The sequence below is a fragment of the Carcharodon carcharias genome, chromosome 15 (assembly GCF_017639515.1).
Source record: "Carcharodon carcharias isolate sCarCar2 chromosome 15, sCarCar2.pri, whole genome shotgun sequence".
NCBI classification, from domain to species: domain Eukaryota; kingdom Metazoa; phylum Chordata; class Chondrichthyes; order Lamniformes; family Lamnidae; genus Carcharodon; species Carcharodon carcharias.
In genome coordinates this window covers 13456681-13472917 of record NC_054481.1, presented here as the reverse complement: position 1 = coordinate 13472917, position 16237 = coordinate 13456681, and the positions used below count along the sequence as shown (strand labels likewise).

At 44.6% G+C, this 16237-nt stretch overlaps 1 protein-coding gene across 1 annotated transcript in view; it reads right to left on the bottom strand.

Moving 5' to 3' along the window:
• Positions 1–16237, bottom strand: part of LOC121288109 (Golgi apparatus membrane protein TVP23 homolog A-like) — a 56461-nt gene that overhangs the window by 13617 nt on the left and 26607 nt on the right. Inside the window, exons 4-6 of the mRNA XM_041206442.1 lie at positions 9161–9250; positions 7248–7379; positions 4740–4868 (exon numbers count right to left, since the gene is read on the bottom strand). Coding sequence (XP_041062376.1) covers positions 4740–4868; positions 7248–7379; positions 9161–9250 — 351 coding nt within the window. The remainder of the gene's footprint in view (positions 1–4739; positions 4869–7247; positions 7380–9160; positions 9251–16237) is intronic.

Here is a 16237-nt window from a genome sequence, read left to right as displayed (position 1 = left end):
CCAAATATGATGTCCGACTGAAAAAAATTACCAGGAGTTAATGACACAAGCTGAATAGATACAAAAAGCGAGTTCACACTCTTCTGTACACATCCTCTGCGACAGATTTTCATATAATGAAAGATTTTCAGAATACAATGCAAACATCAATAAGAATCAAGAGAAGACATGAATGGCTCCTCCAGACAAACATATTCTACAAACTTATCTCTTTCATGGCAATCTTTAGCAGTCCCTTTAAGGGCTGCCAGTTAGGCTATGAATACACCTGGCTTTCCTGAACACAGCCAACCAGGTGCCAGTTGTATTCAAGGCCACCCAATTTTGCACCTGTAAAGGGCCTAATGCCTATTTCAGGTGGGGATCCTGGATGCATACTCTTTTGCCTACACCAATGGGGTAGGCGGTGACGTAGTGGTATTGTCACTGGACTAGTATTCCAGAGACCCAGGGTAATGTTCTGGGGACCTGGGTACGAATCCCACCATGGCAGATGGTGAAATTTGAATTCAATAAACATCTGGACTACAAAATCATTGCCAATTGTTACAAAAACCCATCTGGTTCACTAATGTCTCTTAGAGAAGGAAATCTGCCGTCTTACCTCGTCTGGCCTACATGTGACTCCAGACCCACAGCAATGTGGTTAACTCTTAAATGCCCTCTCAACAAGGGCAATTAGGGTTGGGCAATAAATGCTGGCCTAGCCAGCAACACCTGCATCCCATGAACGTAAAAAAGAGGAAACATCTGGCTCATAATGAGCGTGCACTTCCTGTCTTTCATATTGGATATTTATTTCATATATTTCATATTTAGGCACCGATTTTAGTGCCCAAAACTAATACAGTCCTACTGAATTTCTAGGTCCTTTCTTGGATTACAAATTAACAGTATGTCCTCGGTTCTTTGCTGGAACAATACAAAATGAAATCTACTGCCCTATGCTCTCTCCACAGCACTGCGTCTTCCTCCTTCAAATATTTATCAGTTTTCTTATTAAAAAAGTATTATCCAACATAGACCAGTGCAAACTACCCAGATCTTACATCTTATAGCATGGCCATCTACCATCGACAAGTACCTCTCTTCATATTCTGATGAAGATAATTTAATTACTTGCTGCAAGTAATTAAACAAAAGAATGTGTAAGCAAGGATGTTAAGGTAGAGGATAACACACAAGATGGAGCATATGGGTGGGATCCTTCACACCCCCAAACTGCAACTGGGACTGTTCCTTCACTCACTCTTAAAGGAATTTAATGGACACAAAGTTTCTTAGATAAAGTAGCTGTCTGAATTTGTCATCCACATGCTGACAATTACTGCCAGTTATGGTATTAACAGTTAATTCAATTTTTTTGAAACTTTAGTGAAATCAAAAACTTGTAAGAGAGAGAAAGCAGTGACAGGTGATGGCTATGCATGCCTGCGATCTCTTACTCCACGTAAAAAGAACTGTGGAAATCCTGAGGTAGATGTCCATCAATTGTGCCAAAGATGGGGAAATAGAAGGACAGCAGCCAGCTCTGAGTTTGTGAGGAATCTCTGCTAGCCTTCCTTTGTATTCTATTCCTTTCCAGCAAAGCATAGGGTGAAGCTGTGTACCAGGCTAATCCTTAGAATATTATACCATGGTCGGCGCTGATGGTACAGTCTGGTTGTAGATCTGCTTGCAGCAGGCGATGTATCTCAGGATTACCTGATAAATCAAACACTACTTCACGGACAAGCGCAGGTATGCAGATGCTGCTGTTCAGGATATTGTCAGGAGGGTGCCAACCTTCTTAGGTACATCATGACCTGCCTGGCAACCTCTACGGCCTCCAAAAAGCACAGGTTTAGGACAATTCCCATGAAAAAGTTACTATGGCACTATTGCTCAGAAGTAGAAAAAAAAATGAAACATCACAGCAAAAGCCATAAGGCTAAATCTCAGTGACAACAGGCAAAAAAAATAATAAATTAACTGTGGTCTAACTTTCAGCTGATTTCCACCCAATTTAATGGACAATCAAAGGAAATGGTGTGGGATGGGCGATAAGGGAAAATGGTGCACATGATGAATCATATTTATACATCAGTGTACATGGATCATGGAACTGCCGTGAGCTGGCAAATACTGTGTGCTCAGATTAAATCCTGATTGAAGAATCTAAACTAATCATACGAACGTACAAACAAGGAGCAGGAGTAGGCCATTCAGCCCCTCAAGCCTGCTCTGCCATTTAATAAGATCATGGCTAATCTGATAGTAACCCGAAATCTGGATCCCACCTACCCATCAATAACCTATCACCCCCTTGCTTACCAAGAACTTATCAACCTCTGTCTTAAAAATATTCAAAGACTCTGCTTCCACCAGCTTTTCAGGAAGAGAGTTCCAAAGACTCACGACCCTCTGAGTGAAAAAATTTCACCTCATCTCAGTTTCAAATGGGCGACCCCTTATTTTTAAACAGTGACCCCCAGTTCTAGATTCTTCCACAAGAGGAAACATCCTCTCCACATCCAACCTGTCAAGACCCCTCAGGATCTTATATGTTTCAATCAAGTCACCTCTTACTCTTCTAAATTCCAGCAGATACAAGCCTAGACTGTCCAACCTTTCCTCAGAAGACAATCCACCCATTCCAGGTAATAGCCTGGTAAACCTTCTCTGAACTGTTTCCAATGCATTTACATCCTTCCTTAAATAAGATGACCAATACTGTACGCAGTACGCCAGATGTGATCTCACTGGTGCTCTGTACAACTGAAGCAAGCTTCCCCACTTTTGTATTCAATTCCCCTTGCAATAAATGATAACATTCTATTAGCTTTCCCAATTACTTGCTGTACTTGTATACTAGCCTTCTGTGATTCCCAAAATTCCACACAATTTTTAGTGAGAAAATCCCCAACAAAAATGAGTGCACCCAGCTGAAAACTCTAAGTGGATGTGTCAAGTGCGCAAAATTAGTCTTACCAAGTATCTATATCTCTCACTTGGAGAAAACAAAATATCAAAAGGCAACATCCATTTCTAACTTCAAGCCACAATAGGAAAAGAAATCTTGTGTAATAGTGCTGGGGTTGAATAAAATTAAAAAGGAGTTATTCCTTTCACGAGATTGCAATATTGTCTCCATTACAGTTTCAGTTGCACCTGTTTTAATTTGCTGATCTTTTCCATCAGGGACGTTCAAATTTTGAGTGGAGAGCCTCAGTAGGCTGCATAGGTTTATGCACAACCGCACATTCCCAAGTTCAAAAAGCAAGACATCCAGACACAAATAAATTCCAACTCTGCAAGCAAAATAAGTTTACGCCCTTTCGTTCTTTATTTCTCATTTTCAACTCTCTCCTCCAAAATTTGTACATGTGGAAGCATCAGCTCTTTCAAAGTTCCTGAGCCTGGATAACTGGTAAAGGCCCATTCCTGATTGGTGGATTTTGACCAAACAGGGTGAAACTTTTTCTAGACTTCCATGTCTGGGAAGTCAATAGAGTTGAAGTTTAAAGCGCTTTGTCCAAATGTGCGCAAAGAAGAAAGAAATCAACAGGACTTGGGAGGTCAGATCAAGCAGCTCATGGGACCATTTGGCCCACAGGCTATTTCCTGAACATCTCAACTGTACCTTGACCAAGAGCTTACAAAGGAATAAGACATCCACAAGCAAGGAGCCTCTGCTAGCTACATAACCACAATCATGTTGTGGTCTCCAGTGAGTTGCAGATAACCAAATGATTTAACTGAAACACTCTTTAAACCCACTATGGGCTACGGACAGTTAAGTTTGTAGCACATCTATAGGAAAGCCCAAGTCCAAAGTCTTCATGCAAATGATCGCTGGATCGTTTGACACTTACACAAACAAATATATTTATAATTTTAGTCAGAGCACTGTGAGTAAATGAATGGGCAGAACTGAAAAATGATCAGTTCAATCCATAACAAGCAGTTGTAGAAGTACAGTATTCCATTTCATACATTTTGTTGCAAATAGAGCATACCATGATCACAAGCGGGTCTGACAGCATTTGTGGAGAGAGAAAGAGAGCTAACGTTTCAAGTCCATATGGCCTACGGACTCGAAACGTTAATTCTGTTTCTCTCTCCACAGCTGCTGTCAGTCCTGAGTTTTTCCAGCATTTTCTGTTTTTATTTCAGATTTCCAGCACCCACAGTAATTTGCTTTTATGACAAGTGGCTTCTACTTACATTCAAAAATAAAGCAGTGCATTTTTTCTGTGGCTGGGATATTGAATTTTGCATTTGACAAGTTAATTTGTCTGGGAGGAAAGGCTAGTCTGATCCTTGGACATCTCAATGTCCGCTGTCAACGTAACCCAGTTCACAGCCTGCTGGAGAAATACTTGAGCGTAGAAACAGACCTGCCATTTTTTTCAACAATGAATCACTTTATCTCAAACAAAAGCATGTACTGTCTAAAAGAAAACAGCTTATATAGCACCTTTAAAACAAAACACCTAAGACATTAAAAAGTTACTTGAAACTGCAGATTAAGTTTGGGTCCACCATTTGGACTATAACTCTAATGCTCGACTTATTTGCTTCAAAGTTGACTTTTCTTTGGTGTGAAATGCTTTACAAGAAAGATCCAAAATATTTTTCTTGAGATCTTCATTTAGAAGACACTTTCACTAAGAATGTAAAACACTTTCAAAGATGCACAGTTAGATGTTCATTGATGCTAACAAAAGTTAGTTTTTTGTATATGCTTTTAGCCTTACCCTTTGAAAGAGTTGTTGGCCTAGATACGTTGAAGCCGCTTTTGTGACGTTCTTGTTGCCTCCAAGCTTGCAGCGGATATATCCGTACAGATTAGCTGCTTGTAAAGAAAGTCCTGCTATCACCAAGGCCTGCAAGGTATAACACATTAATTAATGAGCTAAAGATATACAAGTCAAATAACATGGCTGAGTATATTAAATCAGATTAAATGGACAGAATAAATATTAATTAATAGAAAGTAGGAACGAGTTGAAGACAGTAATGCAATTTCTTTCTCTGAATGCATGAATATCATATGTTGCAACACCAACTCCACGATTTTCTAAAATTACTTTGCCAATTCAAATTTGCAACAGTGCCATGCTTACCAAGAAAATGCACAATCATAGTAAATCTGAAATTAATAAATACTAAGGTCTGGATTTTTGCAGAGTCAGGCCAACTCCAGAGCCATTTAAAAACAGCGGGCGGGGCTGATTCCAGGACTCCTGCCCCCATTCTGGAACAAACTTGCAGGTAGCGAGCCTGCACTGCCAACATGGCCAGCTCCATTGCCGGGGTAGGTATCTCCTCAACCCCACAATTTTTGTGGAGTTGGGCCAGCTTCTCCAAGACTCATGGTTCACGGCTCCTCAGGGGAGTTGTGACAATAGTCCAGATTTCGGAACCTTTTGAAAGGGAAGTTCAAAACATGCCCCCATATCATCTCCATGGCCCCATATTATTTCCATGCTCCTTCATCCAGTATGCACTATGTAAAGAGCCAATGAGCCATGTAATAACAATGGCAAGTGTTTAAAGGCTGAGAAAAAAATACCTATTCACAAATCTTCTTTGGAAAAAAAGAACTGCTGTTCCTACAAACTTTTAAAAGTGTCAGTCAGATATGATAATTATCGCATCAGTAATCACTTCACACCACTTAAACTGGTCCAAATAAACAAACATTCAGACACTGGCAGAGATCACAGAAAAATGAATTATAACCAGATAAAGATGTAAATCAAGCAAAATAAACACTCCACTCAGTTGTCAAAACAGAACCCATGCTGAGCCAATGCATTTGAGAGTCGTGGAGCTCAGTCAAGCATTCATAATGAGGCCACCTGGGAATTGTTTCAGTGGAAACAGATGGTCAGACATCTGGGTTTTCCACCTGGGCTCATTATGAATGCTGTAATATGATTTTGGCTTTTTAAAATTCATGGACATCAGCACAAGATGTTTGCCATAAGTACATTTGGGCAGTAAGCTCTTTCCTTTGAGGCCCAGAAGGGTACGTCTCTATTGGATATGCACCTTGAATGACACTTACCAATAAATAGAATGTAAGACCAGTGTGTTGAGCATTGAATGATGCAATGTGGCTCAAAGTCTGAGCACACCAAATTCATAATTTTAGCCCATCTGTGGCCAGGTATTAACTGAAGGTTGGGAGATGGGAGAGAGGATAAACAAAGACAAGTCACCAGTACTGCACAATTTTTTTTATTCATTCATGGAACGTGAGCATCTCTGGCAAGATCAGCATTTACTTTCCATCCCTAATTGCCCAAGTGGCTTGCTAGGCCATGTCAAGGGCAGTTAAGAGTCATCCCCATTGCTGGGAATCCAGAGTCACATGCAGGTCTGACCGAAAGAATATCAGTGAACTTGATTGGTTTTTATGGCAACTCAGTAGTTTCATTGGCACCATTACTGCTACTAGCTTTTTATTCCCAATTTTGTTTAATTAAATTTAAATTTGATAAGGTACAAGGTTACTGCACAAGATAAAAGCTCATAGTTTGGGATAGTGGATAAGCCAACTAACAGCAAACAGAGTGTCAAGATAAATGGGACATTTTTAGGTTGGCAAACTGTAACTACTGGAGTGCCACAGGGTTCAGTGCTGGGGCCTCTAATATTTACGATCTATATTAATGACTTGGATGAAAAGATAAACTGCTTTGTGACCAAATTTGCTGATGGTACAAAGATAAGATAGGAGAGAAAATTGTGAGGAGGATACAAAAAGTCGGCAAAGGGATATAGATAAGTTAAGAGAGTGGGCAAAAATTTGGCAGATGGAGTATAATGTGGGAAAATGTGAGGTTGTCCACATTGTTGGGAAGAATAGAAAAGCAGAATTTTATTAAAATGAAGACAACAGAATGCTGTGGTACAAAGGGCAGGAATTAACTGAAGGTTGGGAGACGGGAGAGAGGATAAACAAAGACTGATCAGCAGTACTGCACAATTTTTTTACTCATGTCCTTGTACATGAATCAAGATATAGAGCAAGTAATTAGGAAAGCAAATGGAATGTTGCCTTTATTGCAAGAGGGTTAGAGTAAAAACTTAAAACATCCATGGCTGGAGAAGTACCAGTAGTAGCCTGGATTTGGCTGCTAAGTCACAATTGTAGGTAGGGTCTGTCCTGTAGAGGTCAAAGAAAATAACTACATTCTCAAAAGAACAAAAAAAATTAGTTCATATTCCTGCAGCATTTCTTTAAAATACCTTACCAGCCACTTCAGCTTCAGGGAGAACAAAGTACTGAAGAGAAACACTGTCCATATTAGGGGGCAGACAATCAGTCCAAGCCAGAAGATCTGAGCTTCTGCTTCAGTAGATGAAGCTCTATTCTTAGGGCTAGTCTGTGAAGAAACAAAAACACATCTACCACAGTTTCTCATTCCAAACTTGAAAATGAGGGAACAAGCACCCAAGATGAGGGGGTGGGGTTTGTGGAGAAGAATGAGAGAACAAGCGCATAGAGAAGTTGGGGTGGGGGCAGCAAAGAGATGCATATGGGGCAAGGAGAGATAGAAGGGGGGGGGGGAAGAAGAGGAGAGATAGACATAGAAAGCGGAGGAGAGATAGAAAACGGGGGTGGAGTGACAGGAAGTGGGAGGGATGAGAGATAGACAGCGGGGGCGGCGAAGAAGCGATAGACAGCGGGGGCGGCGAAGAAGCGACAGACAGCGGGGGCGGCGAAGGAGCGATAGACAGCGGGGGCGGCGAAGGAGCGACAGACAGCGGGGGCGGCGAAGAGCGACAGACAGCGGGGGCGGCGAAGGAACGACAGACAGCGGGGGCGGCAAAGAGCGACAGACAGCGGGGGCGGCGAAGGAGCGACAGACAGCGGGGGCGGCGAAGGAGCGACAGACAGCGGGGGCGGCGAAGGAGCGACAGACAGCGGGGGCGGCAAAGAGCGACAGACAGCGGGGGCGGCGAAGGAGCGACAGACAGCGGGGGCGGCAAAGAGCGACAGACAGCGGGGGCGGCAAAGAGCGACAGACAGCGGGGGCGGCGAAGAGCGACAGACAGCGGGGGCGGCAAAGAGCGACAGACAGCGGGGGCGGCAAAGAGCGACAGACAGCGGGGGCGGCAAAGAGCGACAGACAGCGGGGGCGGCAAAGAGCGACAGACAGCGGGGGCGGCGAAGGAGCGACAGACAGCGGGGGCGGCAAAGAGCGACAGACAGCGGGGGCGGCAAAGAGCGACAGACAGCGGGGGCGGCGAAGGAGCGACAGACAGCGGGGGCGGCAAAGAGCGACAGACAGCGGGGGCGGCGAAGGAGCGACAGACAGCGGGGGCGGCAAAGAGCGACAGACAGCGGGGGCGGCGAAGGAGCGACAGACAGCGGGGGCGGCAAAGAGCGATAGACAGCGGGGGCGGCAAAGAGCGACAGACAGCGGGGGCGGCAAAGAGCGACAGACAGCGGGGGCGGCGAAGGAGCGACAGACAGCGGGGGGCGGCAAAGAGCGACAGACAGCGGGGGCGGCGAAGGAGCGACAGACAGCGGGGGCGGCAAAGAGCGATAGACAGCGGGGGCGGCAAAGAGCGACAGACAGCGGGGGCGGCAAAGAGCGACAGACAGCGGGGGCGGCAAAGAGCGACAGACAGCGGGGGCGGCAAAGAGCGATAGACAGCGGGGGCGGCGAAGGAGCGACAGACAGCGGGGGCGGCGAAGGAGCGACAGACAGCGGGGGCGGCAAAGAGCGACAGACAGCGGGGGCGGCGAAGGAGCGACAGACAGCGGGGGCGGCAAAGAGCGACAGACAGCGGGGGCGGCGAAGGAGCGACAGACAGCGGGGGCGGCGAAGGAGCGACAGACAGCGGGGGCGGCAAAGAGCGACAGACAGCGGGGGCGGCGAAGAGCGACAGACAGCGGGGGCGGCGAAGAGCGACAGACAGCGGGGGCGGCAAAGAGCGACAGACAGCGGGGGCGGCAAAGAGCGACAGACAGCGGGGGCGGCGAAGGAGCGACAGACAGCGGGGGCGGCAAAGAGCGACAGACAGCGGGGGCGGCGAAGAGCGACAGACAGCGGGGGCGGCGAAGAAGCGATAGACAGCGGGGGCAAGAGACGTAGGAGGGGGAAGAGAGACAGAGACCGTACCATTTACTGAATGCTTTCATGTTGAAGCTATTTACCTTTTTGGCCTCAAAAAGCCAATGGCTTTTTCCATCTTCATCAATCTGGTTCCACCAGCGTAAACCGACTAGTAGTCTTCCTGTTACATTCTGCAGTCAACAACATATACAAATCCACAACATTATAATTCATCCTTTTTTTCTTTCTGATCCCTTAATCTATTGAATGTGAAAGCATCCAGAAGGAACCTTTCAGTGGATGATCTAGCAAAGGATTTGTATCTGTTCAAAGTGAATGGATGTTATGGTGTTTGGGAATGCTTTGTTCAGTCCCCACCCCCGCTCTGTACCTGGTATTTGGTAGAGAAACATTCACATATACAAGTTACTTGTGGGCACAGTGAATAGTTATCCAGGTTTACAAGTTAAAATTTTAAACCCATGTTCCATGGAGATTTGTGGAACAGCACCATGAAGCTCCAAGCTAATCGTTTATTAAGTTGCAAAACATCAGTCAAAACACTGGCACTTCAATAATGGCAGAGGAAGAGTTTTAAAAGAAATGAAAATGATATGAACATTTGAGGCAGCGGTTTCCAATAGGTTGTATTCATTTTTTTCAGCGCAATTTACCAGAAAATCAACCAAATGCTAAAAAGCATAATTTCTTTTAAAATATGGAAAGACACTGCATTATCTGGTCACTTGGAAGCTGACCTTTATTTTTTTTTTTAAAAAGGTGTGATAAATTCACCTGTGGACTGGGAGCAAACATGAATTTCCAAGAAATCACCTAACCAGCATGGCATTTGAGGGGCAAGAGCTGTAGTGCTTGTTTGCACTGCAATTTTTTTAATGAATGGAAGAAAAAAAACTGGTTTAAAAGGCAAAGGTTAGTGATTTACTGGAAATCACATGACAGGAATGAGCTTTCAGTTTTGGGCTTGCATTCTTTTTTTAAATTCAGTTCGGACTGAACTGAGGAAGTGACAAGCTGCCCAGCTTGCACTCTCTTTTCCTTGCCCGAAACCATATGATTACCTAGCTGGATAGGTTATCCTCATCCCAGTGGAACTTCTCTGTCTTTGGAAACCCAAGAAGCTGAAAAAAGGATTGATTCCAGCTATATTTTCTTCCATGCTGAAGGTTCGTTGGTGAGAACTTCCAGACACAAGGGGGCTCCAGAAGTCTTGTAAACTTCATCCTTTATTTTAAAAAGCCTATCCTCCAAAGCCCATCTCTGCAGGTACCCGACTGTTTGTCCTTTGTTTGTAGGTGCGCAAGCGCGCCCGGAATTTTAAAAGGGATAGATAGTTAAACTTTCAGATTATAATTGTGCATTAACCAGTTCCTGCAACTTGTTTTTAAAAAGTTTTGTTTTATAATAAACCAATCACTCTTCGTTTATTGAAAAAAGCCTGGTTAAAATCTCTTTTATTCTAGGTCTAACAGTAGCAAAGGTAAATAATTGGCCATTTTGGTGAGTGAATTAAACGTTTAAACTAATGGTGCGACCTGCAGAGTAGTTGGGGTTAGCTAACCTGCGCTGTCCTCCCACCCCAGTCATAACACAGGTCAGTGAAAAGATTAAGAAATTTTAAACACAAATTACACAAGTACAAATTTTTTACATTAGTTTAAAAAAAATCGTGCTAAAAACCAGCCCCGCCACACTCCCAGGTCAAATTAATTGCCATTGTTGAGTTCCCGTTAATTGTATCAGTTTGTGGCACTTCAAGAAAAAAATTAAGTTTACCTTTAGGACTGAGAACCCTATTGGCTATCTTTTAAAAGCTTTTAAAGTATTTTATGTCTGTTTACTAAGAAACTGACTGGTATTCACCACTGTAATCAGTAGATGTTTCTGTAAAGTTTTTCAGTTATTTAAAAATCAAGATACTCACAGGTGGTAGGCTAGACACTTTTTTTTGTGATAAACCCATTTTCAGCCATGTGAATAAGAGTACACCAGGCTACCAATTTTAAAATATATCAAGGAATATTATTTAAATGAAATCCTTCAAAATGAGCTGCTACTAGGTCCATGTTAGATTTTACATTTGGCAATTTGCAAATTAGTTTGAGTGGAAACTTGAGAAAAAAAACAGCTTCTCGAAACAAGCATAATTTTGAGTGTGTTTTGCGCCCAGCTTACTGATTGTGTCCAAAGCAGAAACACCAGGCTCTTGTGATTAATACACACTTCCTGCCCATAAACTTTTACTTCCGATAACAGGTTTTGTCGGATGTAGAATGAAAATTTCCTATTTAAACATGGGAAAACCATACATTTTGCCAGTTTGATCAATTAATCACATTCAAAACAACTCGTCAGCTAAATTTCTAAACTAAGAACTTTAAACAAGATAGATGCAATAATATACATTACACAACAACAATTAAGTGTATCCACTGATTTTTTTTTTACTCCTTCGCTATAGCTTTTATTTGAAGCCCTCAGCCTCACTTGGATTTGATGTATTTATGCTCAGAGCAGTGATTGTTTTCAGCTAAAGATTGGTCCCCCACCCTGAACTTGAGCAATGTGCAGTTCTTTCCAGGATTCATCAGCAGCAGTTAAGCTTCTCACACGATGGCATCCAGAGTCCCTAACAAAATCTATTTATTCTTTTTCAATAATTTGGTTAAATGCTAGAGGACAGATTTATTCAGGTTAAATTAATTGTGTTATTAAAAACTGATGCACTATTTATGTTAGAACTGACAAGTTTATAAACTTTAGGAACTGTACTAAGCTGACAACAAGACAGAGAGGAATCTTCCATCCTGGAGTCTAAGTCTGGTGGTGGGCAGGAAAATCGGTGTGATTCCCACTGGGTGACAGGACAGCTGAACATGCACCATCTTCCGCTGTTCAGCACATTAATTATGTATCCATGAGGAGCTCGGCAAATCTCATGGCAGAGGAGGCAGGAAGCCGCCAGCTCCACCATGGGGTCTACGGTCTTGATGTCATATTTAAGGGACACCCAGACAGCCATTCACTCTCTGCAGGCCAGGAGCTCCACACTACTCCTCCAGAGTCCCTGCAGCTCTTATGGAGAAGAAGGCAGATGTGAGTAACCACATCCCGGGACAAACAAGGGCACCTCCAGAACTACCTTTCGCTCATCTCTAGACAAGAGCACAATTGGCAATGGCACCCATGGTCAGGTCAATGCTCGCCATTGCAGTGGTCCATGTTCACCAACATCTTGACCTTCTTGAAGCTCTGCTCCCTCTTGCTGCCTAGACCTTTCCTCCTCCTGGCCCTTTGCCAACATGCAATGGGCTCTCCTTCTCCTCATCTGGATGACAGCCATTAACAAGACAGGGTTGCCTGCAGCCTGCATCATCGACACCTCAGTGGGGGTATGAACGAACTGAAGTGATACATTTAGTTAGCATGTCTTTTACATGTTTCCATCCATCTCAAAGCCCACAGGCCAGTGCTAAGCCCTTCGCCTGGCCTCTGTCTAGACATGGCATCCCCACCCAACCCTTTCCAGGTGGTGTTCCTCCCATTCACACATGACTGCACATGGAGGCATTGCTCTTTGACCAGGGTGATGACAGCCATGTGCAAGAAGCCTGCCTCTGACACTGTTCCACTTGCCTCCACTGCCCACAAGGCTCTATAGAGACACCATTGCCTTGGCAGCGTGGAAGGACTAACCAGGGGCCCTTGTCAGCCATGACCATTCATCCAGGAGAATGGAGGTTTGGAGTCAGGAGTTGACTGGCATCCACCAGGCATTCACCCTGGAGGTATTCCTCCCTCCCTTCATCCCTGCCTCTGATCGCAGCCAATGGCAAACAGCACAGAATGAACAGCAGCTCCACACCTTATTGGGATCCCAATGTTATGAGACCCATGAGTCGGGAACAAACCTTCTACCCTGTAGGCTTCACTATAGAGAGGAGAACACAACTGAGCATTGTTGAAATCTAGTTGCCTCATAATTATTAGGGTGGCCCTTTAGTTGGCCACTTATGCTGACCTTGAATTCCAACCACCCATATAGACTCTTCTCTCACTTCAAGGGGTCTCACCGATTGACTAACAGCATGGTTAAGGTCAGATTTGAAAAACGGTGCACGTTACCATCTCGACTTGGTACACCACCTTCTACCCTCCCCATCACCTTCCACCCCATCACCCTTGACCCACCAAATATCACCATTCCTCTCCTCTCTGTCACCCTTGAACCTCCCCCCCATTACCCAGGACCCTATCACAATCCATCTGAACACCCCTTACAGTCCTCATGCCCACCCTGACCTTGCCCCTTCCCATTATCCGAACCAACTGTCTAGTTTCCCCTCCATGATTCCCCCCCCCACCCCCCCCCCCCCCCCCCCCCCCCCCCCCCCCATGACATCTTCATCTACCAAACTCTCAACCTGGACCTGTCACCCTAGTGCATCCCACTCCCTACTGACTGTGATCATTCCCCCATATCACTGGTACCCTGAGTTCAGCCCCCAGGCCCCCAACATCGCCACAGCCAACCACACCCTTTAAAACACTCTCCCCTGCTGCCTTCCCTAGACACTCTTTGTCCTCCCCCTTCCCCACTTAGCCTGCTACCCCTGTCCAGCCTTCGCTCCACCCTTCCATCCTAGCCCCACCAACTCCCATCCACCTCCAGCCTTCGCCTGCCTCCCGTGTTCAGCCTTGGCACAGCTTTTGTTACTGGCACTCAGCATGAGTGAAGTTATGAGAGGTCTCCAAGATGGCGAAAGCAGCATCTACCGACCTCAAAGTCATGGAAGAAGCGAAGGTGCACGATGCTTAAATACAGTTGTAAAACTGAATGTTCTAAATTCTTGCTGACAGCGAACTTAATTTGGAGGGCAAGCTCAATTCCGACGAGGTGACCTTTTAATATGCATGCATGAAATGCTAATGAATTAGAATAGCCTTCCCAACATTGCTCATTGGGAAACTCAACTCATCTTTAGCCCAACCTGAAAGTTGGGAGAACAAAACTTATTCCACCGTTGGGAAACTGATTTTTTTGCCACCTGCCAAATAAAGTGCCCTTGCCCGCCACAATTCCGGTTGCTAGTAGGACCAGAAGATTCTGGCTATAGTCTTTCCTTATATTTTTAAAAGTACCAATTAGTTGAATTTGGAACATAGGAACAGAGGAGACCATTTATCCCTGGAGCCTATTTCGCCATTCAATGATACCCACCTTTTGTTCCATATTCCTTAAAAACTTAGATTTAAAATTAACAACTGATCTGGCATCAATTGCCATTTACAGAAAAGTATTCCAAACTTCTACCATCCTTGTGCATAGAAGTGTTTCCTAATTTCAATGTTGAAACGTCGGGATCTAATTTCTGAATTATGCTCCTGAGTCATAGTTTCTCCACTGGTTGGACAGTCTAACTTATCTACTCTCCTGAAGTGCATCAAAGTTTAGATCAAAAACACCTCTTACTCTTCTAAATTCTAGGAAATGCAACACTAGTTTGTGTAATCTCTCATTGTAACTTAAGCCTTGGAACAGAGATATGCTTCTGGCAAATCTATGTTGTATTCCCTCCAAAGGGAAAATGTCCTTCTGAGATGTGGTGTCCAGAATTTCTCTGTACTCCAGGTGGGATCTAAGCAGAGCTTCATATAAACGACGCTAGACTTCTACTCCCTTGTATTCTAGTCCTCTAGATGGAGACTTACGAGAGATTGGCACAGAGCTGGGGGCGCTAACACATTCAAAGACCTTAGAAAAAGATTAGAAATCGGGTGGAAGGTGCAAAGCGTAGTTGAATTAAGGGGAGGCTTTCTGAGAAAGAAATAAAAACAGAATATGTTGGAAAAACTCAGCAGGTCTGGCAGCATCTGTGGAGAGAGAAACGGAGTTAATGTTTCTAGTCCATATGACTTCTTCAGAGCTCTGCACTGCAGGAGTTCCTCAGGGTAGTGTCCTCAGCCCAACCATCTTCAGATGCTTCGTCAATAACCTTCCTTTCATCATAAGGTCAGAAGTGGGGATGTTCACTGATGTTCAGCACCATTGGCAACTCCTCAGCTACTGAAGCATTCCATATCCAAAAGCAGCACGGCCTGGACAATATCCAGGTTTGTGCTGACAAGTGGCAAGTAACATTCTCGTCACATAACTGCCAGGCAATGACCATTTCCAACAAGAGAGAATCTAACCATCGCCTCTTGACATTCAATGGCATTACCATCACTGAAGCCCCCACCATCAACATCCTGGGGGGGTTACCATTAATCAGAAACTGAACTGGACCAGCCATATAAATACTGTGGCTACAAGAACAGGTCAGAGACTAGGAATCCTATGGCGAGTAACTCACCTCCTGACTCCCCAAAGCCTGTCAACCATCTACAAGACACAAGTCAGGAATGTGATGGAATACTTGCCACTTGTCTGGATTAGTGCAGCTCCCACAAAACTCAAGAAGCTTGACACCATCCAGGACAAAGCAGCCCACTTGATTGGCATCACATCCACAAACATTCACTCCCTCCACCACCAACACACAGTAGCAGTGTGTACCATCTACAAGATGCACTATAGGAATTCACCAAGGTTCCTTAGATAGCACCTTCCAAAGCCCATGACCACAGCCATCTAGAAGGTCAAGGGCAGCAGATAGAAGGGAACACCACCACCTGGAAGTTCCTCTCCAAGTCACTCGCCATCCTGACTTGGAAATATATCACTGTTCCTTCACTGTCGCTGGGTCAAAATCCTGGCACTCCCTCCCTAATAGCACTGTGGGTGTTCCTACACCACAGGGACTGCAGCGGTTCAAGGCGGCAGCTCCCCACCACCTTCTCAAGGGCAATTAGGGATGGGCAAAAAGTGCTGGCCCAGCTAGCAAAGCCCACATCCAGTGAATTAATTTTTTTAAAAATCAGCCATTTTCACATGAACAGGGATGGCACCTAGGCAATAAAAACCATTTGCAGTGTTTGTAAGCCTAGGCGAGGAGAAGTAGCTACTCAGTCAAGATTTGAATGAGGAGGTCAAGAGAGTATAAAGTTGTTGCAGAAGAGGTGTGTTGGGCGAGAGATGGGGGAAGGGGCACAAAACTGAAGGTCGGGGCGAGGTGAGTGGAACACTTTCTGGTGGTCAAGGTTGGGAGTGGAGC